Genomic DNA, 23,903 nt, shown 5'->3' on the forward strand with positions numbered 1-23,903 from the left:
TGAGTATGGCTGAGACTCAGGTTCACTTTGTGGAAGAAGGCAATGGTAAACCACTTCTGTATTTTTACCAAGAAAACTCTATGGTTTTCTCTGCATTGTCAGAACGATTGCAGATAGAGGTGAGTTGTTCTGGGAGAGATGTATGCATGGAGTCACTATGGGTCGGAGGCGACTCAGTAGCAATAAGACAAGATATGAGTATATGTAGCACAGGTGCTGATTTTCCATTACAGGGGTGAGTCCAGAGAAGGAAGTTTTGCAGTTTCTTGCCACCAACAGCCTACTCCTTTCCTCTTCCATTGCAGCCATTTTGTTGCCCACTTTGGAGAATGGCAGGATAGAAAAGAAGCCTCATAGTGGAAAAGGCAAGAATGGTTAGGAAAGAGATGAGAGGTGGCGTGAGGGTTAGAGGCACAGTTGCATAATTTCTAGTGGGGACACAGTTGTACACTCGTTTCCATGAGCTTTGGGGCCATAATCCTAACTACCCCCTGTGAAGTTCTGACTGGGCCCATATGGGGCTTAAACTGATAGCTAGAACTCTCCTATAGACTGTGCCCCCAGTGAAAAGAATCAGAGCAGATTATAATGGAGCGATCCAGGACAAATGGGAGTATAAAAGATTATTGTCAAAGAAGGGAATACTCAAGAAAAAAAAACTGCACTTGAATTAAAATGAAGCACAAGGGTCTGTAGAGATGAGAGATAACAGTAAATTATAATTGCAGACTTTCATTTCTTGGATGCGATCCTTTTTACAAAGGCATTTCTGCACCCAGAATGCATTGCCTATTTAATGCACCATCACCATTTGTTATTTTTACAAATCAGAATTTAGAGTAATTTAATAAACTGGGTGAACTTTCCATTCAGATCTCCCTCAGCCATGGTGAGTGTCTCCAGTAATTTTGTACTGATTTTTTGGTACTGGTTTTTGACCAATAGTTCTTGTGCTTTTAAAGCCAAGTAACCATAATGAGAAATTATGAAAAATAGTGTTACAGCAGGTTTTGCTTACTTTGGAGTGAACCGAGCAAGACTGATTAATCAATTTTTAATGCAGTATAAATGTAGGAGAGGAATAATTAAAGAAAGGAACAATTTCAAATGGCTCTCACACCAACCAGTTTTCAAAATTCAACATAAGACTTTACCCTCTGCGAACCAGGTAACCTAGTGCTATTTAGACCTCACTATTCATGTCCTTCTCTCCCTTCTGCTTAACTGACCACTGAGTTCAGACCTTTTTATTTCAAGGTATTCTCATTTTAATATTTCTATAGCACCCCCCCCCCAAAAAAAAAAGAAAATAAATGAATTGTGAGTGGAGAGGAACTTAATCATTACTAAACAGGGACGGTTTCACAACTTTAGAAGCTAGAACATTACTTTTTCAAATAAACAACTTAACCGTTTCATCAAACAAGAACGTTCACTTCACACTTTCAAATAGCAATTCCATTTTGTGAACTGTCATCCTGAAACTTCAGTAACTGCCCTCCCAGCTTCTTATGTTCACTGACAGGTGGCAATTAGGTGAGCTACTTACCTCAGGGTCTTGTTATCATGTCAAAACCATATTAAAATTTAGCTTATGGATAGTAGTGGTTTGGTATATGTCTGTATCAGGAAATATAATTATACCTCTGTGAGTATTTACACCCTCCAAAATGTGTCATTAAGGTCATAACTAGATATGAGGAATAATTGTTTCTTACCACACGAACTCACAAGCTTCTCTGTTTTAGAGAATTGTTCTCAGCCATGTTCACTAGTCTGTCCAAGCATTAGGCTTCACAGTGCCTTGTAGTTTTCTCCTAGGAAGCTCAGACTTGAAGAACGTAAGATTTACCCTCTTACCAAATCAGTGGTTCCACTCAGTCCATTCATTCATTCAATCGTATTTAATGAGTGCTTACTGTGTGCAGAGCACTGTACTAAGTGCTGGGGAAGTACAAGTTGGCAACATATTGAGACGGTTCCTACCCAACAGTGGGCTCACAGTCTAGAAGTGGGCTCACAGTCCAGTATTCTGCCTCTGAGGAGGAGAAGCAGTGCTTAGGAGAACACTATGAGGATTGCTTCCTAGACATCCATTCCAATTGCTAGTGATGCAATCCAATATTCATAACCTTTTTCTCTACATCTTATAACTTTCCCACAAGTAACACAGTGTGCACTTCTCTTCCATGAATTTACCCAAATCCCTCTTGAACCGACTATTTTGGGCCCATAAAAAGGCCTGTGGTAACACATTCCACGTGCTTACCAATTCAGTGTGAAGATTACCTTTCATTTGTTTGAAATCTTCCACTTCAGTGCAGTTCAGTGCATGGCCTATCATCCGGTGGGTGGGATCTGTTGAATGGCAGTTCTGCGCTTTCCCTGTCCTCATCCACTCTGGACTTCAGTCATTTGTCTCTCCAGACTGAGAAGTCTTCATCCTTTCAGCTCCCCTCATAAGAAATCAGCTCTACCCAATGTCATCTCGATTTTCCTTCTCTGTTCCTTCCCCAGCTCTGCTACATCCTTCATAAAGTGTGAATGGGCGAGTGGCCCAGTGGAACGAGCTCTGGCCTGAGAGTCAGAGGATCTGAGTTCAAATCCCAGCGTTGCCACTTGTCTGTTGTGTGATGATTCAGTACCTGTTCTCCCTCTATGTAGACTGTGGGACCTGATTATCTTGTATCTACCCCAGTATGGTGCTTGGGCACGTAGGAAGTGCTTACCAAATATCACAAGAATTATTATTAGATTGAACTTCGGGGCTTTACTTTCAAAAACGCAACGTTCAGGTCTGGTCATGGACAATAAAGAGTGAAAGAAAGACGATAAGGAAAGGCAGTGGGGAGGTAAGCAGAGTACTTCGTTCTACCCAGATGCTATCTTGAAAGCGATAGAGCTGACTCAGGGAGAGGACTCCCATCAAAATTCAAAATGTACCTCTCAGTGTATCCCCTCGTTGCTGGACATTTTATCCACTGAGTGGAAAGCGTTCATGGGTGTGACCTCAAAGGAAACCTGTTCATTGGGAACTCGAGGGGAGTCAGATTCCTTTATGGTAATGCATTTTCTGGACCTCCTTTGGGCATCTCTCTTTCCCTTGGCCTTCCCTCTTCTCCTCCGCACAGTGCCCCATAACTTTCAGGGTGTTTGAGGCCAGACCAAGAGGCCAGACATTTGTGACTGTAGGTGTTACTCTGAGTGTTGAAAGGGAAGGGAGGGTCCTTTTTAAAGCAGTACGGTACTCCTTTACCAGTTCCTGGAAGTACAATGAGAATTTGGCCCAGAAAGTGGAAAATGTAATGGCACAACCAGTAAGGCAGTGTTGAAATGCTCAAAGTCATTTTCAAGGGGGAGAAATTTCTGAAAGCCGTTAAGTGCAATTTTGTGACTATCTTTTCCCTCACCCTGCCCTTCCTCTCCCATTTTCCTTTTAGTGCACCCTTACAAGAGGCTCAAAAAATCTTCCATGAGCAAAATCATTTTCTCAGCCCATCCCGTGGTAATCAGTACCATAGTGATTTGATTGGGTTGGCCATGGACATGTCATTTGAAGGCAGTCAGCATTCGTGTTGATTCTCAGATTCTCACTTTTTATGATAAAGGTATTTGCTCCCCTCAATCAATCAATCAATCAATCAATCGTATTTATTGAGCGCTTACTGTGTGCAGAGCACTGTACTAAGCGCTTGGGAAGTACAAGTTGGCAACATATAGAGACGGTCTCTACCCAACAGTGGGCTCACAGTCTAGCCCACAGTCCTAGCCCTCCTGATTTCTTGTACTCTAGTATGCATATATGGGCCCATTCTGATGCTCATCAATATTTTACTTCATGTGGATTAAAGACTGTCACGTAATTACTTTTTGACACCCTCCCCAATATTTAGTAGAGTGCTCTGCACAGAGTAAGTGGTTCAATCAAGCAGCAGTATTTATTGAGCACTAATCGTGTGCAGAACACTGTAGTACATGCTCCGGAGAGTACTTCCATAGTGTCTTTTTGCCTCCCGAACTTCAGTTTGCAAATATTAACCTCTTAACATCCCCTTGAGGAAGAAACTGTTAATGAGAAAACGTGCCAGGGGAAGTTGGGAAAATGTCTGAATTTACCCACTAAGTCATGAGAACCCAGAGTGTCAACCCTGCAGTAATTTTTCCAGTAATAATAATAATAATTATGGTATTTGTTAAACGCTTACTATGTGCCAAGCACTGTTCTAAGCACTGGTGTAGGTACAAGTTAATCAGGTTGGATACAATCCCTGTCCCACTTAGGTCTCACTGTCTTAATTCCCATTTTACAGACAGGGTCACCCTGCAGATTCGTGGCAGAGCGCGGATAAGAACTCAGGTCCTTCTGATTCCCAGGCCCATGCTCTGTCCAAGTCATGCTCCTTCTGACTCCCGGTCCTGGGCTCTATCCATTAGGCCACATTGCTTCTTTTGGTTTGGAGGGATGCAAAAACGGAGGATAGGGATTTTGGGCTGCCCCTCGTGATATACCCGAGCCAGAACCCAGAGTATCCACCACGAGTGTTCCTGCCAGATTCTCCGGCCCTACTGCCCCAAAGACCCCTGGCAAGAATCCTCGAATTCCTTGCCGCCACAGCAGCAGCAAGCGGGGTTTTCTCAAGTGACATCTCTTACCAGTATTGCCAGTCTTCTTCAGGCAATACATTCAGTGTGCCAACCTTTTTTTCTTCGGTTTCTTCTGGTCCAATTTTTTTCTTTTGCCTCTGTATGGCAGAGACACTACTGAGAACTATCAGTCCCCTGTCAAGTTGAGATAAAGTATCTATGTACATTTTTGGGGGGAAAAAACTCATCTCTGAACAGAAATCTGTGAAAGATTCTAAATCCCTGATGGAAGGTTCCAACATCAAGTTCCAGCTCCAGGCATCTACGTAAAGCTTTTCAGCCATCAGAGTTTACCAATCCCAACTAGTTATACCACCTCTTTAAATTTCTTTTTTTGTATTTTTTTCTTCTCCATTAATTGGTTTTAGGAATTTTTAAACCTGGCACTTTGTGTTATCTCTCAGGTGGCCCATTTTTCCAAGTTGGGAAAGCTGTGATCTAGCTCCAATGCAATGTCGAAATATCAAATCAACTCTACCGCTGCCATCTGTCTTTGCAATTGAGGATCTTAAACAAAGTGCTTGCATTTCATTTTGAAACCCTGTAACCGGGGAGAGAGAGAGAGTCATTTTCTATTGTGTATTGAATTTGCCTTGTCTGCTGGGTGATGGCTGGTAGGTTGCCATGAATACGGGTTAGGTATAGAACTGGTTTTAAACTCAGAGCTGAGCTAAGCAAATTGCCCTCCCCTCTGTGGTTTGAGCAGCTTTGGTCAGCCATATTTCCTGTGTGGTTTAAAGTCCAGAATTTGGCTGTGATTTGAAAAAGGTGACTCCTGTCGTTCAAATATGTGAGGAAAAAGGAAAGATTTGCCCTCATTTTAGATGCAAAAGAAGTTGTGACCTGTCAACTATCTTCGGAAACTGCTAACTAAATCTTAGAAGGCATAAAGTTCCTCCCTAATTTTAAGAGGAGAAATATTAAATTTTCCAGAGCACTCAAGCAGATGTCTACATTGCTCAGTAACGCGATTCCTACCTGCCACTGGAGGTGATTGGGAGCTATAATTCCATTTATTTATATCGATGCCTGTTTACTTGTTTTGATGTCTGTCTTCCCCCTTTGAGATTGTAAACCTGGTGTGGGCAGGAATTGTCCCTTCATTGCTGAATTGTACTTTCCAAGTGCTTAGTACAGTGCTCTGCGCACAGTACGCACTCAATAAATACTGTTAAGTGAATGAATGAGTGAATGAACTTGCAAAAGAAAGCTCTTCTGAGAGCAGAAGGAAGGGATGACTCCCTACTTAGCAAAAGTTGAATGCCTATACTTAGAACCTATGATGTATCTCCCCATGAGTGGAATGTGAACAAAGTTCAACCTGCTGTGTAGTCCTTCAAAAGGGACTGCGTTTTATCATTTTAACTATGTGTGTCTCATAATTTTGAATGATTTCAAGGTCGACACAATTATCAGCCTTTGATTGTATTTCTAAAAAGATCAGGAAGGGTGTTTAGAAGTTTAATCAAATGGTGGTTAAAAAATAGCAAAACAAAGCCAAACAAAAATTCCTTGGCCTTTGTTTTAAAGAAAACAAATGCAGCTTTGGTTTGGCGTTAAGCTGATACCAGCACTGTCATCAATCCTTCCCTAGCTGTTCGTTTTCCAAAAGGGAGCAATATGAGGGGCTGGAGGCATGGATTCTTTCGTTAATTAGACATTCTGAATGGGCACTGGTTTTTGCTCGATAAAAAGGCTAATTTGGACTTTCAGTTTATAAGCTAATCAGTGTAGAACTATAAAGGTGAATGGATTTTTAATGTATTTGATTATCCAATGTTGACATTTTAGTTTAGGTTGCAACGGTATTCTTAGATATGAATAGTCTGGTTTGACTGCTCTCTGTCTCTCCTCTCCTCCCCCTTCCCTCCCACCTGGGTCTCCATTCTATCCCATGGGAAGAGTTTGTTACCCTAAAATTGTGGAGTGATGCCCTTTTTTTTAATGGTATTAAGTGCTTACTATGTGCCAGCTACTGTTCTAAGCGTTAGGGTAGATACAAGATAATCAGGTCCCACAGTTTAAGTAGGAGGGAGAACAGGTTTTGCAGATGAGGGAACTGAGGCCCAGAGAAGTTCCATGTCTTGCCCAAAGTCACATAGCCGACAAGCAGCAGAGCCAGGACTAGAACCCAGGTCCTTCTGACACCCAGGCCTTTGCTGTATCCAGGAGGCCTCCCCTCTTACTCTGCTGATGGACCTGTGACATTCAACCACTGTGCATTAAAACAAGGAAGTACAATGGAGATTGTTTCTAGAATCCTTCAGTCCCTTCCCACCCAACAGCCCACACTTTCCCCATCATCGAAACCCTACTAAAATCATATCTCCTCCAGGAGGCCTGCTCGGACTAACCCTTCATAAGAGAAGTAGTATGACTTAGTGGATAGAGCAAGGGCCTGGGAAACAGAAGGTCATGGGTTTTAATCCCGGCTCTGCCACACACCTGCTCTGTCACCTTGGGCATCTGGGCTTCAGTCACCTCATCTGTAAAATGGGGATTAAGAGTGTGAACCCTGTGTGGGACAGGAACTGTGTCCAACCTGACTATCTTGCAAGTACCCCAGCACTTAGAACAGTGCTTGGCACATAGTAAGCACTTAATGTGTACCATTATTGTTATTATTATTATTTCCCAACCATATTCTCCCTCCCCTGTGCTTGGTTTATGCACTTACGTGGATCAGTGAAAAGAGCATGGGCTTTGGAGTCAGAGGTCATGGGTTTGAATCCCGGCTCTGCCAATTGTCAGCTGTGTGACTTTGGGCAAGTCACTTAACTTCTCTGTGTCTCCGTTACCTCATCTGGAAAATGGGGATTAAGACTGTGAGCCCCACGTGGAACAACCTGATCACCTTGTAACCTTCCCAGCGCTTAGAACAGTGCTTTGCACATAGTAAGCACTTAATAAATGGCATTATTATTATTACCCCCTACTCACCATACCCTCAGCCCCACAGCACGTAGGTATATTTCCATATATTCTGCTGCTTTCCATCTGTAATGTATTTTGATGTCTCTCTCCTTCTCTAGACCATAAGGTTCTTGTAGGCAGGGACCTTGTCTACCTATTGTATTGTACTTTTTCATTGTGCTTGGAACAGTGCTCAGCACATAGCAAGTGCTCAATAAATACCATTGATTGATTGATACTGAGAGGAAGGAACCTGTCTTGTGCTTCTGTGGTACTTTTCCAAACTCTTTGGACTCATAATTAATACTAGTACTAGGACTACTAACATCAAGAGTAACGAAAGGAGAACATAAGGACTGTCTCTTCCCTTCCTCGTTAGTACCTTTTCTGGAAAGCAGGGGAGATCAAGGTTGATGATAATGATGGTGTTTGTTAAGCACTTACTATGTGCCAGGCACTGTACTAAGCGCTGGAGTGGATATCAGCAAATTGAGTTGGATACAATCCCTGATGACATGGGGCTCACATTCTCAATCCCCATTTTACAGATGAGGTAATTGAGGCACAGAGAAGTAAAGTGACTTGCCCAAGGTCACACAGCAGACAAGTCAGGGCCTGGATTAGAATAATAATAATAATGGCATTTATTAAGCGCTTACTATGCGCAAAGCATTGTTCTAAGCGCTGGACCCATGACCTTCCGGCTTCCAGGCCCCTGCTCTATCCAGTATGCCATGCTGCTTCAGGTTGAGTCTGCACCTTTTTGTCCTAGTGGTAAAAATGTGTCTCCTACTTGATTCTGCTCAGTTCTGTACTTAGACAATTTCAAGACAGTAAAATAATTAATTCTGGCATTTGTGCTGTTAATTAGATGCATTGTCACCAAGGGTTTCAGTTACATGATCTGGCTGTTAATTATTTTTCAGATGAAAACTGGGATGATGACCAGCTGCTTGGATTTGAACCATGCAATGAAAACCTCATCACAGGTTGCAATATAATCAACGGCAAGTGTGAATGTGACACCATTCGGACCTGCAATAATCCCTTTGAGTTTCCCAGGCAGGATGCGTGTCTATCAGCTCTAAAGAGGATTGAGGGTAAGCACTTCTATTTAGCAAATCTTCCACTTGCTTTGCCTTGCGTTGTGTACTTTTCTGGGTGATAATATTTGATCTTGCAAAAGCAAGGATTTAAGTGCTTTAAGAGAGTGATGGCTCTTAGGCTCCCAAATAAGGAATATAAGTGTTACCAGGTGCTGGTGGTGTATTTTTTCCATCCTCTAGCAGTAAAATATTAACTGTAATATTCCTACCAAGGTAGAATCGAGTTGGCTTGGTGAGGAAGCCTCTTAGCTTCCAAGGAGTTCTTTAAAGATCAATATCTGACCTAGCCAGTGGTGTGATCAAGAAAATTTCAACTTCCTTGTCCTTGTGGAGGTGCGTGTTGGGAAGGAGAGCCTGCTGAACAGACATTTGGTACACCCAAGAAAGAAGAGAAATGGTATTTTTGGAAAGAGGATAATATAGGAGGTAGGCTGGCAGAAAAGGTAGGCTGGAGAAGCAGCATGGCTTAGTGGAAAGAGCCCGGGCTTGGGAGTCAGAGGTCGTGGGTTCTAAACCAGACCCAGCCCCTTGTCAGCTGTGTGACTTTGGGCAAGTCACTTAACTTCTCTGGGCCTGTTACCTCATCTGCAAAATGGGGATGAGGCCTGTGAGCCCTACATGGGACAACCTGATTACCTTGTATCTACCCCAGCGCTTAGAACAGTGCTTTGCACATAGTAAGCACTTAACAAATGCCATCATTATTATTATTATTATAGAAAAGGATCATCAGGTGAAATCAGAACCTGTCTGAGACTTGATTGCCAGTGGAAAAGTAGGAAAGTGAGAGAGAAGCTTCATACCCAAGTTGTTGGCAGAACTCATATCCGAATGGGCTGAACAGGAAAATTCGGGAGGAGGTCTTGATTTATGACCAGGCCGATAAATATTTGGTGAAACTGAGTTGTCGGAGGGTGCTCGAACAGCTCCCTGACAAAGAGGGCAAAAGAAAGAATCCTGGTGAGTAGTTGAAGGTCCTACAGGAAAGAGCAGCCCCTTGGAGCCCACTAGAAATTTGGAAAGCTTGACTTCAGAGCTACAGCCTGAGAAGTGTCATCCCTCTAGGTAGAGTTCAGAGAGGAATTTGCGACCCAGGTAGCTCAGGATTTTCCACTCCAGGGAGGCCAGAAGGTTTGGGAGACAGGCACGTGAGATAGGAGAAGCAGTGGAGCCTAGTTGACAGAGACAGGGGTTCTGGGTTCTATTTCCGGCTCTGCAAGTCGTTTGCTATGGGACCTTGGGCAAGCCACTTGACTTCTCTGTGCTTCACTTTCCTCAACCTTAAAATAGAGATTCAGTACCCATTCTCCCTCCTATTTAGTCTCTGAGCCCTATGCAGGACAAGCAACTGTGCCTGATCCTAATTGACCTGAACCTACTCCAGCACTTAGAACAGTGTGTAAAGCATAGTAAATGTTTGAGTATCTTAAAAATGGACTTTTTGATAGAACTATGGAAATTAAATATTCATTTCCATAGAGCTGGTTTTCTGTTCAGTGGGTCTCTAAAGATTGGATATAGTTTTCCACAGTTGCCAGATTTTCATTTTGCATGGGAAGATGAACTAGACATGGGAAGTAGGGAGGAGCCCTGACAGAATAGGCCTACAAGAACAGTGGCTTTTAAAGGGTGGAAGCTTCCCTTGGGCCTTGCAGAGAGAAGGATCTTGAGCTCAGGAAGAAGGCAGAGAGAGAACCCCTCCCCTGAGTCAGTTAAACCTCCTGCCAGCCTAGGACCTGAAGGGAGTTGGACAGACACTGTCCTTGGCTCCCCAGACCTCGGCCTGAATAAGTTAAGCCTTGTGCTTGGCTCCAGAATGAGACCATCCCCAGCCAGGGACTTTGCAGGGCTGAGGCAGTTCCCTTCCCAGCTCCCAAGTCCTGTGGGGATGGAAAAAAACAACAACAAAAAACCCACTTATTCTCCCTGGACCTGAGGGGATGACAGAGAGGAGGACAAGTGTCTGTCCCAGCCCAGTTCTGGCTGGAGCAGTTTAAGTCTCCTGGAAGCCTGAGATGTTAACCAAAAATTGTCATCTTCTAGTTCCACTTGCAGTTTGCCCCACTATGGCTTCAGTGGGCAGGCTGGGCTGTCTACAGCTGCCTGCCCAATTCCAAAATGCCAGTGGTTCTGCCCTCACAGTCTAAATCCTTTGCCTTTGTCATCATTCCTCCTTCCCTTACTTGTCAAGTTGGCACCTCTGGGTTCCTCTGTTTAGGATGGTCAGGATTGAAGTAGATAGCATTCTGGGAAGCTACTGGTATGCTCTGGAATTTTGTCACATGGTCACCTTTGATTTTCCACACATGCTGGAGCACCTCCACGAGAGCGTGGTGAAATCCAAGATAGAGACATCCAGTTTTCAATTCTGGATAACATTATCTTGGATTGCCCACACATATGCAGACACGCCCTGGAATTTTGGAGCACATAGTTTGGATTCTGAGACTTTATGCCTGAAGAGTCTTCCTGCCTTAAGAGTCTATGTTGCTATGGAATATGAATGTACATTTACTGGTGTGTGTGCTTCTCCGTTGGTGTCTAGGAGCTGCTTGTTCACATATTGAGTAATTCATCATTTGGGAGAAAGGGAAGTATGTTGAGAGATTGATTTTGACGTCTGAGGAAATAAATCCATGAGAACACATAGCTTGTGCTAGTCTCTTAAAGAGTTGGAACCCAAGGAGCAAAATAAATCACGGGATGGTTTCTTTAGCCTTTCTTCATCATTTTCCATGAAATTCGAAATGATTGTGATTTTTTCCCCTCAGGAAAATACAGAATTTAGAATGTCATAAGGCTATCCTAGTGCTCTGTCATCAGGCTTTTCATTTCTATATTATTAGCTAATGTTGAGGAATTTGCTGATGAATTTGGATGGTTGAGATAGGCGATCTGGGTAAATCTGGCTAAAGAGTGCATTCATGATCCAGTGGGGTCTGCTCAGAACAAATATTTCTGGTGATATTTTTTTTAGTGGTAGGGCAATAAAGGAAAAGAGTTTTCCTCTCTTAAAGGCTAATGTAAACATGCCTTGGAGATCAGACGTATCCGATTTCCCTTACAGTGGTTCCTTGAATTTAGCAAAAGACTAACCTAATAAAGTCTGGCCTAAAGTAAGGGAAAGGGAGACAGTGTTTTGGCAAGAGTCAAGATAGTAAAGAGAAGAGTTGCAGCTACAGTAAGACACAAGTGGTAAATACCATTCACTCAATTCTGACATAAATGCGTGCATTCACTACATGTTTTTGTCTAGAAGGATTATCCGACAGCTCGAGCCTGTTGGGGTACAGGTTGCTGTGGGGTTGGGAGAAACGGTTTGTGTTTGCTCATGCTGTCAAACACAGGGAGGACCTCAGTGCGAGTTTTCCCTGATGTGAGACTTTGCAAGAATGTAACTCCCACAGTATTGGAGAATTTTGTGTACTTGCCATGTGGCACATAGTAAGTGCAATGCATGCTAAAGCAAGCACATTAATGCAATCATTGTTATTGTCATTGTTGTTATGATTACCCCCATGTTTTCAGAGTGTGGTGGGAAGGAACGTAAAATTTGCCACTCTGTCACTGCTGTGAATGGTGGGAAGAGCCCGCTGTTGGGTAGGGACCGTCCCTATATGTTGCCAACTTGTACTTCCCAAGCGCTTAGTACAGTGCTCTGCACACAGTAAGTGCTCAATAAATACGATTGAATGAATGAATGAGTCTTGAGGCAGCAGGGACACAAGTTTTCTTCACTATTCACACTTAATAATAATGGTATTTGTTAAGTGCTTGCTCGGTGCCATATGTTCTCCAAAGTTCTGGGGAAAGATACCACATAGTCGCACATGGTGCTCATGGCCAAGTATCGTATCCCCATTTTACAGGTGAGGAAACTGAGGCATAGAGAAGTTAAGTGACTTGCCCAAGGCCACACAGCGGGCAAGTGGCAGAGCCAGGATTAGAACCAGATTCTGAATAATCTGCCACCAAGTTGGGTGACACAACTGGCATAATTTTCCAAGAGGGTCGGTTAGCAGGTGCCTGCCTCCATTACCGTGGTAGTACATGGCAAATATACAGTTGTTTGTCATTTTGGAACTCTTTCAGAAGCCAAGACGGCAGAGTCATAGCATTGTTCATCGTAACTTCTTTTTCACATCTATTGTATATCAGATCATCAAGCAGTTAGTACATGCCGTGAACACAGTAAGCGTTCAATAATTCCTGTTGATTTGAGAATCATGGAGATAAGGGATTGATCACTGCTGCACCCAATAAGCACTCAATAATCGATCTGCTGGGTGCCAAATCATTCATTCATTCAATCGTATTTATTGAGCGCTTTCTGTGTGCAGAGCACTGTACTAAGCTCTTGGGAAGTACAAGTTGGTTTTTTTTGTGGGCACAAATCGTCTACTACTTACGTAAGCATAGTTCTGCCAAATTACTTCTGAGACCTGTCATCTTGTAATGTTTCTGACATTATATGATCATTTGTTTTAGTAGTTCTTGTTATTATTTACTCTCAAGCCCAACAATGTGTTCAACATTGTGCAGTTATGATAAGATGCAGGGCTGGCTAGGTTCCAAGTTAAACAGGCAGAGAGCACTCTGCATGAAGGAGGAAGTAACAGTGGCAGTCAGAAACAATAAACAGTGTTTTGTGTGTTTCAGTCCTTAGTGCTTTATTGGCTTGTCACTGTGTCTAGAGAAAGGTCTGTGGATATATTGATCTCTGAGGAATATGAAGTGGGGAAAAGAGAGAAGGGATTTTACCTTTGCCTGAACATCTAACTAGGATTTTCATCAAACAGAAATCTACTGCTTAGTAGCGTCTCATTAACGTGATTTAAGAACATCTATATAATCAAGGGAGGAAAAAAAAATAATCATGCCATCCTTTTCAAACATAAACTGATTCCTTTCTAGAATGATCTTGAAATTCTCAGATTCCTGAGCAGGTTACAGTTCCAAGAATGATTTGTGTCAAGTTGAAGAACGAATCCTGTTGGGTGTGTGAGCAAGCAATCAACAGCCGAGTTACTGGCAGTGCCCAGGCAGGATGAAAACATTCGTGTGAATTGTTTTTTAGAAATTGCCTCATGCTGTGTATGCCTGAGAGAACCATAGGAGAAGATCTAGGGGTCATAGTTACTAAAATGCCCAAGAATCAGCATTGGAGCACTGACTTAGAGAAAGCAGTAATCCAGTGGGAGAGACAACAGACTTGGAGAATACTGAGTTGTAGTGTTTAAAAAAGCCAGGACAGAAGTGGTCTGCAACACTCGGAGAAAAGAGCGGTAACTGGGAGTCCATCTGTCTGAAACTCTCAATGCTAGTTCCCGTCTTTTTTTTCTTTTTAAATGGTATTTGTTAAGCACTTATTATGTGCCAGGCACTGTATTAAGTCCTGGGGTAAATATGAGTTTATCAGGTTGTACACAGGCCCTGCCCCATGAAGTCTTAATCCCCATTTTACAAGTGAGGTAACTGAGGCACAGATAAGTGACTTGCCCAAGGACATACAGCAGACAAATGGTGGAGCTTGGATTAGAACCCAGGTCCTTTTGACTACCAGACTGGTGCTCTAGCCACTGGGCCATGCTGTTTCTCATCCTCGATGAAGTGACTCTAGACTCTACAGTTCAGTCACTTGTATTTATTGTGTGTAAACTGTGTGCACAGCACTGTACTAAGTGTTTGGGTGAATGCAATATAAGAAACAGTTGGAAGGCACGTTCCCTGTACACAACAAGCTTAATGCAAATGAGAATTTCAATTTTTAGGTGAAAGGCTAAAAAATTAGGACTATTTAGCTGGGAGCAGGGAAAGGTGGAAGGAGAATTCAAACAGGTGAAGGGCATTAGACCAGTCTCCACCCAGGAAAAATCAATCAATCAATCAATCAATCATATTTATTGAGCGCTTACCATGTGCAGAGCACTGTACTAAGCGCTTGGGAAGTACAAATTGGCAACACATAGAGACAGTCCCTACCCAACAGTGGGCTCACAGTCTAAAAGGGGGAGACAGAGAACAGAACCAAACATACCAACAAAATAAAATAAATAGGATAGAAATGTACAAGTAAAATAAATAAATAAATAAATAAATAGAGTAATAACTATGTACAACCATATGTACATATATACAGGTGCTGTGGGGAAGGGAAGGAGGTAAGATGGGGGGACGGAGAGGGGGACGAGGGGGAGAGGAAGGAAGGGGCTCAGTCTGGGAAGGCCTCCTGGAGGAGGTGAGCTCTCAGCAGGGCCTTGAAGGGAGGAAGAGAGCTAGCTTGGCAGAGGGGCAGAGGGAGGGCATTCCAGGCCCGGGGGATGACGTGGGCCAGGGGTCGACGGCGGGACAGGCGAGAACGAGGTACAGTGAGGAGATTAGCGGTGGAGGAGCGGAGGTTGCGGGCTGGGCTGGAGAAGGAGAGAAGGGAGGTGAGGTAGGAGGGGGCGAGGGGATGGAGAGCCTTGAAGCCCAGGGTGAGGAGTTTCTGCCTGATGCGCAGATTGATTGGTAGCCACTGGAGATTTTTGAGGAGGGGAGTAACATGCCCAGAGCGTTTCTGGACAAAGATAATCCGGGCAGCAGCATGAAGTATGGATTGAAGTGGAGAGAGACACGAGGATGGGAGATCACAGAGAAGGGTGGTGCAGTAGTCCAGACGGGATAGGATGAGAGCTTGAATGAGCAGGGTAGCGGTTGGGATGGAGAGGAAAGGGCGGATCTTGGCAATGTTGCAGAGCTGAGACCGGCAGGTTTTGGTGACGGCTTGGATGTGAGGGGTGAATGAGAGAGCAGAGTCGAGGATGACACCAAGGTTGCGGGCTTGTGAGACGGGAAGGATGGTAGTGCCGTCAACAGAGATGGGAAAGTCAGGGAGAGGACAAGGTTTGGGAGGGAAGACAAGGAGCTCAGTCCTCGACATGTTGAGGACATCCAGATGGAGATGTCCTGAAGGCAGGAGGAGATGCGAGCCTGGAGGGAGGGGGAGAGAGCAGGGGCAGAGATGTAGATCTGGGTGTCATCAGCGTAGAGATGATAGTTGAAGCCGTGGGAGCGAATGAGGTCACCAAGGGAGTGAGTGTAGATTGAGAACAGAAGGGGACCAAGCACTGAACCTTGGGGAACCCCCACAGTAAGGGGATGGGAGGGGGAGGAGGAGCCTGCAAAAGAGACTGAGAAAGAACGACCGGAGAGATAAGAGGAGAACCAGGAGAGGACGGAGTCTGTGAAGCCAAGGTCAGATAGCGTGTTGAGGAGAAGGGGGTGGTCCACAGTGTCACAAGCAGCTGAGAGGTCGAGGAGGATTAGGACAGAGTATGAGCCGTTGGATTTGGCAAGCAGGAGGTCATTGGTGACCTTTGAGAGGGTAGTTTCCATGGAATGAAGGGGACGGAAGCCAGACTGGAGGGAGTCGAGGAGAGAGTTGGTGTTGAGGAATTCTAGGCAGCGCGTGTAGACAACTCGTTCAAGGAGTTAGGAAAGGAATGGTAGGAGGGATATGGGACGATAACTAGAAGGTGAGGTGGGGTCAAGAGAGGGTTTTTTTAGGATGGGAGAGACATGGGCATGTTTGAAGGCAGAGGGGAAGGAACCAGTGGAGAGTGAGCGGTTGAAGATGGAAGTTAAGGAGGGGAGAAGGGATGGAGCGAGAGATTTCATAAGATGAGAGGGAATGGGGTCAGAAGCACAGGTGGCCGGAGTAGCACTTGAGAGGAGGGAGGAGAGTTCCTCTGAGGATACCGCTGGGAAGGATGGGAGAGTAGCAGAGAGTGCTGAGAGCCAGGGGGATGGAGAAAGGGGGGAAGAGACTTTGGGGAGGTCGGACCTGATGGATTTAATTTTGTTAATGAAGTAGGAGGCCAGATCGTTGGGGGTGAGGGAAGGAGGAGGGGGAGGAACCGGGGGCCTGAGAAGGGAGTTGAATGTACGGAAGAGCTGGCGGGGGTGATGGGCATGGGTGTCAATAAGCGAGGAGAAATAGTTACACACAACAGGCTAATTAAACTATAACATGGGGGATTTAGGTTAGATCTAAGGAATAACTGACAGAGAGAGCTGCTAAATGTTGGACTGTAATGTGGAGGGAGGTTGGGAAATCTTGGTTCTGTAAAAAAAAAAAAAGAAAAAAAGGATAACTGTCATGTGCCTTGGATTTTTCTCATGGGTAGGAAGAATTCAGCTCCCTTCTGTCTTGAATATTTAATCTGCTTTCTTGAAAATTAACACAAGACTTTTAATCCCAAGATATTAGCCAATGGCAGAGGAAACCATAGCTTTTCCAACTGTTCCAGCATCGTACAGCAACACACTAGAATGTCAGAGTTTGACAAGATCCTTCGTAGTCATCAGTTTCTCTGAATGAAATGCATTTAATTCATTAACATCTGGATACATTCCAAAATGAAGGAGCCTCCCCTGTTCAACAAGATCCTTGGTTATTTTCTCGAGGGTCTCTTCTATGGCTTGAAATTCTGATACAAACTGTGAGCAGAGCTTCCTCCAAGATCCATGCACTGTTGATTGCCTAATCTCAGTCCACAAGAGAGGGGAAGAGAAAATTCTTCCAACTCATCAGTCTAGAAGCATCATCAAAAATATGAAGGAACCCTCAGAGGACAGCTGGAGGCTTATGACTTTCCTATTGCGGGTCAAATATAAGAAAATATACAGATGGTTATGACTTGCTTTCCTGAGTCAGCACAGTGCTGGGGACTGACAGAGATAAAACATACTCAAAAAGAGAAGCATGTCTGGGAAATGCCAGAGTTCTGGTGACATCTGGGATGTTCAGTGCCTTATCACGTTGAAGGGTGTATTAGGCTGTAGTGGTGTCCAACCTTCTCTGAAGCTGTGGGATTGGGCCTGCCATAGAAGGCAAATGCTGCCTCTGAAGCAGTTTCACCTTTGCCCCTTCTAAGCCATCCTCAACATCAGGTGCTGTGAAAAGATCACCAATTTGGAGACCCTCTACAGTTAGCTCACTTGCATTGAGAGAATTTTCACCACAGCTTGACTTCCTTGGACGAGACACATGAGCGTGAAGAACAGAAGGATTCTTAAGTAGTGGCTGTGGGCGGTCTGAAATAGGGCCTACCGCAGTAAAGAGAGTAGAACAAACACTATAAACACATAGTGGAAGCCATCTCAAATAGCATGATGTAACAGGCTTTTGGAGAACAAACAGTAGTAACAGACAGGCTAACCAGCTGTGCTGCAAACTGGATTGTAACCTTCCAGAGGGAAAGGATCATCTCTACGATTTCTAATTCTTCTGGGCATCTAGTATAGTGCTCGATCAATATCATTACCACTTCTGTTACCATTTGGAGAGGAGTACTCTCCTTGGGAAGATTCAAACACCAAGGGACAGTATACTCTGCAAGTGGCAGAGATGTATCAGCCACGGCAAGGAGTGATTTTTATGTGCTCACAGTGTGGAATGACTAATCACTAGAAAGACAGCTCTTTTCATATCAGTGATATTACTAGACTTCTGTGAATGGAGCATCTTACTAGAGTCTTGGGGAATGCACAAAAGATGGGATCTGGACCTCTAACTATAAAAAAAATATGCATTCTGCTGGAGGATATGGTTTCTGTGAATTGATGACTATATAATAGGAGTGAGAGAACAGAAAAAAATCAGGAGTTATAAGTGAATAAATAGCAAATAAGTAGAGGGATGAGATGGCTGATGGGATTTGGTGATGAGGAAGATGAGAAGGTCATTTAGGGAAAATCTCCTTATTGGGGAATGCTATGAACTTTGATGACTGGCTGTAGAGAATGTCCAACCCCCTCTGGGAGCTTCACTGAGATGAAATTTCATTTAAATTTCATCCCAAAATGACAGCGACTCAGTTTATTTTGCCAAACATGCTTTCTTTTCCTGGAGATGGAAAAGCTTTTCACTCGTATTTTTTCCCCTTCTAAGAATAAGCATTCAGTCGTGTACACTTTTAAAACAATGGAAAAGCAACTGAAAGACACTTTTCTAACCTTATTATTGAAAGTTTAGTGTTTCAGATTAATTTGCTCGCAGGTTGACATTTAAAGGGTTTAATAATCTGAGGCAGTAAGAAGCCGCCAAAACCTGGGGAGGGTTATTAGACAAGAACAAATGGTGCCTGACCTTACCTGAAATCAGTCGTCGCTTCCAGTTGGCATTCTGCCTTCTGATTCAGAAATATGTGCTAGTCTCACATGGAGACCCACTGGGACTCAGCCTTGATAAACAATTCGAATAGTGAACGAATGGCAGCTGTGTTTCCAGTATACTCCCTTAATGGTATGTGGCCTCACAAGAGAACCAACCTTCCTAAGTAAAGGATGAGTTTTCCTTGTGGTAAAATCCTCTCTGGCCGCTGTTAGACCTGAAAGACCCTTTTCATTCATTCGTTCAGTTGTATTTATTGAGCGCTTACTGTGTGTGGAGCACTGTACTAAGCGCTTGGGAGAGTATTGTACAACAATAACCAGATACATTCCCTGCTCATAATGAGCTTACACAGTCCTGGGAGCTGTGGCTGGATTTTGTGGGGAGGGAAACAACACACCTTTCCCCTTATTCCTGAGAGGATATCCCCAAGAAGCATCTTTCATTTTACAGAAATTCCAGAAACCAATTCCCCACTTGCCCACATCCCTCCACGCTCGCTCACCCCTGGGAGGGGACACTGGCAAATGGCGACCCTTTCTCCCGTCAACTTCTGGGGGATCTCCAGATCCAGTGGTTCATGATTAACCTTATCTGGCAATCACCTGTGGTCTGGGCAGGACACATGTCTACCAAATCTGCTATATTTTACCACAGTGCAGAAGCAGTGTGGCTTAGTGGATAGAGCCCATGCCTAGGAGTCAGAAGGACCTGTGTTCTAATCCCAACTCTGCCACTTGTCTGCTGCGTGACCTTGGGCAAGACATTTCTCTTCTTTGGGCCTCATTTACCTCATCTGTAAAATGGGGATTAAGACAGAGAGCCCCATGTAGGAGAGGGACTCTGTCCAACCTGATTAACTTGTATCTACCCTAGTGCTTAGAACAGTGCTGGCACATAGTAAGCACTTAACAAGTACCATTATAATAATCATTATTATTAATCAATCAATCAATCAATCGTATTTATTGAGCACTTACTGTGTGCAGAGCACTGTACTAAGCGCTTGGGAAGTACAAGTTGGCAACATATAGAGACAGTCCCTACCCAACAGTGGGCTCACAGTCTAGAAGGGGGAGACAGAGAACAAAACCAAACATATTAACAAAATAAAATAAATAGAATAGATATATACAAGTAAAATAAATAAGTAAATAAATAGAGTAATAAATATGTACAAACATATATACATATATACAGGTGCTGTGGGGAAGGGAAGGAGGTAAGAAGGGGGCGATGGAGAGGGGACGAGGGGGAGAGGAAGGAGGGGGCTCAGTCTGGGAAGGCTTCCTGGAGGAGGTGAGCTCTCAGCAGGGCCTTGAAGGGAGGAAGAGAGCTAGCTTGGCGGATGGGCAGAGGGAGGGCATTCCAGGCCAGGGGGATGACGTGGGCCGGGGGTCGACGGCGGGAATTACTCTACCAAGTGCTTATTACAGTGTTCTGCACATAATAAGCACTCCATAAATATGATTGGATTGGTTCCTTATCCTACTGCCACAGTCCACTACCTATCGCACTTCCCAAAATGACCAGGCAGGGGAAAGAGAAGAACTGTTTGTCCAGGTTTCGAAGGAGAAGGAAGAGCAGGCCGGCTAGCTCGGACATCTCCTGGGGGAGCAGGGAGGAAAGGGAAAAGGCTAGGGTTTATGCTGAAGACTTTGGTTACTGTGTGTGAGCTTGGAGGATGGGGGTTGAAGGATGAGGCAAGGAAGCAGTTGAGTACAGGGATTATATCCACCCTCCTTGCAGCCTTCTTGGGCTCTTAGATAGGTCCCTAGTCCTGGCTTGAGAAACCTTCTCTGCTGCAAATGTCATACTTGGCAACAAAAGCCAAGCAGCTTTGTATTGGTTTGTATATTCTACAGGTTGAACTATATGCTTCAGATGGAGGAATAAATACTAACCAAGTGAGAAACAGTTCTGCTATTGTAGTTCAACAATGTCAAAAAGAATCGGAAGCAATAGGAGGATGAAAGACTCTGTAAATGAGAAACAGAAAAGTGAGATTATATTCCTGTATCTTCCAGTGGAGGAAAAAGATGGGTCAATTTAATTTTGACTATTAGTTTTAATAGGACTAGGGAACAATAAATAACCCAGAGAAGGGGAGTGCCCGGGGGGCGGTGGAATAGTGAAGAATGTGGTTTTGTAAACGCCTCTGATGTTTCCTGGTTTTGAGTCTGGAGAGTAAAGTTGTGCGAGTGGTTACTCTTGTTATTTCCCACCTGGCACAAATGAAAGACTAGAACAGAGAAAAGCAAAGAGTCCATTCTTACATGACTTCTTACTTAAAAGTTTTTTACTGCCTGAGTATAAGGGAGGCCAATTTCACCGTGGGTTGCTACGAGGCCCGCCTGGTACTTAGCAGCAGGAGTTATCTATGCAAAGAAAATGGACTAGACAAACTGGAAGATTCGCTTTTTGTAGGTCTTTTTCGTTTCCTAGTCCTATTAAAACAACTAATAATTATGGTAGTCAAAACCAAATTTACCAATCATTCTCTCCACTGGAAGATACAGGAATATAATCTCACTTTTCTATTTCTCATTTTCAGTGTCCTTTGTGCTCCTGTTGTTTCTGATTGTTTTCAACATTGTTAAAGTATAATAATAGTCTTGTTTCCCGCTTGGTTTATTAGTTTTCTCTCCATCTGAAGCATATAGTGCAACTTGCAGAATATGTAGACCGATACAAAGCTGCTTCTCTTGCCAGGTACAGTGTTTGCAGCAGAGAACCATATAATTACAATTCTCAATTAATGGTATTTGAGTGCATACTGTGTGCAGGGCACTGTATACGTGGTTGGGAGAGTTCAGTATAACAGTTGGTAGACATGTTCCCTGTCCACAAATAAGGGAATTCCTTGTTTAACATATATTTTTGTGACATTTATGATGTTCTTCCCTCACCCCTGTCAAAATACACTTTGTAGTGTGAAAGGGTTTCAGGCTTTCTCTCGATCTGGAATTATTGGAGAATGTATTCAAGATTAAGATAGGCATTTATACTTATGTGAATGAGGAAAAATATATATTTAAAGCCCCGGGATTACTTTTCCAATACCTCCACAACAGCTTTTAAAATGAGGGTTCAGTTAGAAGCTCCTTTGCTGATAATGCTAATCAAGATGGCATTTCTACCATTTCTAAGACCGTTTCTTTATATATTTGAATAAGTGAAACTCCACAGGAGCATTATTATGTTTTGCAAGTGCATAAATAAATATGTACTAGGGTAATTATCTGAGAGGTGGTCTTCTTGGCACTTTTGTAATAGTTTTTCCCCTTTGCTAAATGTTTAAGGCCTCTCAGGTAGCTTGGCAATTAAATTTGGTTTTGTGTGGGTGCTGTTCTGGGGATTTTCTCTTTTTCTGCATTGTCTGCTGGTATTTCCATATTTTAGGTTCTCCTCCTGAGAAAGGGGCATAATACTTATCCTAAAGAGGATTAGTATGCTGGTGATGCTCTGAAATCTGTGGAACTAGAGAAGTGGTGTCACCTAGTGAATAGAGCATGGGCCTAGGAGTAAGAAAAACCTGGGTTCTAATCCCGGTTCCGTCCCACCTTGTCTCCTGTGTGACCTTGAGTAAATTACTTCACTTCTCTGTTACCTCATCTGCAAAATGGAGATTAAGACTGTGAGCCCCATGTGGGACATGAATTGTGTCCAACCCAGTTAGCTTGTATCTACCCCAGTATTCAGTGCAGTGCCTGGGAATAGTAAGCACTTAATAAATGCCATAAAAAAATCCTAAGTGGTTTTAAATTGTTGAGGAGATTTACAACTAACTGAATAATGTTGGCCCACATGGATGGCGTGGAGCACGGGCCTGGAAATCAGAAGGTCATGGGTTCTAATCCCGGCTGTGCCACATTTCTGTTATATAACCTTGGGCAAGTAATTGAACTTCTCAGGGCTTCAGTTTCCTCCCCTGGAAAAATGGAAATTAAATAGCTGTTGCCCCTGCCATTTAGATGGCGAGCTTTATGTGGATCAGGATCTGTGCCCCACTGGATTGTCTTGGATGCACCTCAGTGTTGAGTACAGTACTTGGTACATAGCAAATGATTAACCAATTCCACAGTCACTTCACTTCTCTGGGCCTCAGTTACCTCATCTGTAAAGTGGGGATTGAGCCCCACATGGGACAGGGACTGTGTCCAACCCAATTTGCTGTATCTACCCCAGTGCAAAACTGAGGCGCAGAGAAGTGAGCTGATTTGTCCAAGGTCACACAGCAGGCGTGTGGCAGAAGCAGAATTAGAACCTAGGTCCTCTGACTCATAGGCCCGGGACCTTTCCATTAGGCCACACTGTCCCTGCCCACGATGGGTTTGCAGTCTACAGTCTAGCCACCTCACATCCCCCAGTCACAGGCTCTCAGTAACCCCAAGAAGGGTGAGAGAGGCAGCTTCCAAGAAACAGCATGTTAGTAGAAGTAGCACAGGCCTCGGAGTCAGAGAACCAGGGTCCTAATCCAGGTTCTGCCACTTGTCTGCTGTGTGACCTTGGGTAAGTCACTTCACATCTCAGTGCCTCAGTTTCTTCACCTGTAAAATGGAGATTAAATAGCTGCTGTCCCTGCCACTGTGAGCCCTGTGTGGGTCAGGGTCTGTGCCCCGCCGGATTGTCTTGTATCCACCTCAGCGCCTAGTAGTGTATTTGGCACGTAGTAAGTGATTAACCAATTCCACAGTTAATAATGGTGTCCATAGTGTTGATGTCTCCATCAGAGACCTACACAGTCCTCGTGGCTCCGTCTTGGGAACCCGGCTTCCCTCCCACCCCCTCCCCACCCGCCCTTCCCCAATTCCTGCCTCTCCCTCCAGTGGATCGGCATGCATTGTAAAAACATTGCCAACGCCTCTTCTCCCCTTGATTCGGCAACAAAGAAATTCAATTAATATTGCTCAGCCAAAGCAGAAAGACTGAACTGAAGTTCAAATTCTTCTGTATTGTGCTTGGTTAGCTGGGCTTGTTAATTAGAGCATAGGCAGTTACTCTTTACAGGCGTCAGTCTGAAAGCTTGCTGATCCGTTTTTCGGGTTTTTTTGCACTCACTTATAAATAAGGAAGAGCTATTC

General features: G+C 43.9%; 1 protein-coding gene across 1 annotated transcript in view; it reads left to right on the top strand.

Moving 5' to 3' along the window:
- The window catches only part of CRIM1 (cysteine rich transmembrane BMP regulator 1), a 227,383-nt gene that overhangs the window by 53,148 nt on the left and 150,332 nt on the right, over positions 1 to 23,903 (top strand). Inside the window, exon 5 of the mRNA XM_038771661.1 lies at positions 8,484 to 8,657. Within this exon, the coding sequence (XP_038627589.1) occupies positions 8,484 to 8,657 (174 nt within the window). The remainder of the gene's footprint in view (positions 1 to 8,483; positions 8,658 to 23,903) is intronic.

This window comes from Tachyglossus aculeatus, chromosome X1, assembly GCF_015852505.1.
Source record: "Tachyglossus aculeatus isolate mTacAcu1 chromosome X1, mTacAcu1.pri, whole genome shotgun sequence".
In the NCBI taxonomy this organism is placed as follows: Eukaryota; Metazoa; Chordata; class Mammalia; order Monotremata; family Tachyglossidae; genus Tachyglossus; species Tachyglossus aculeatus.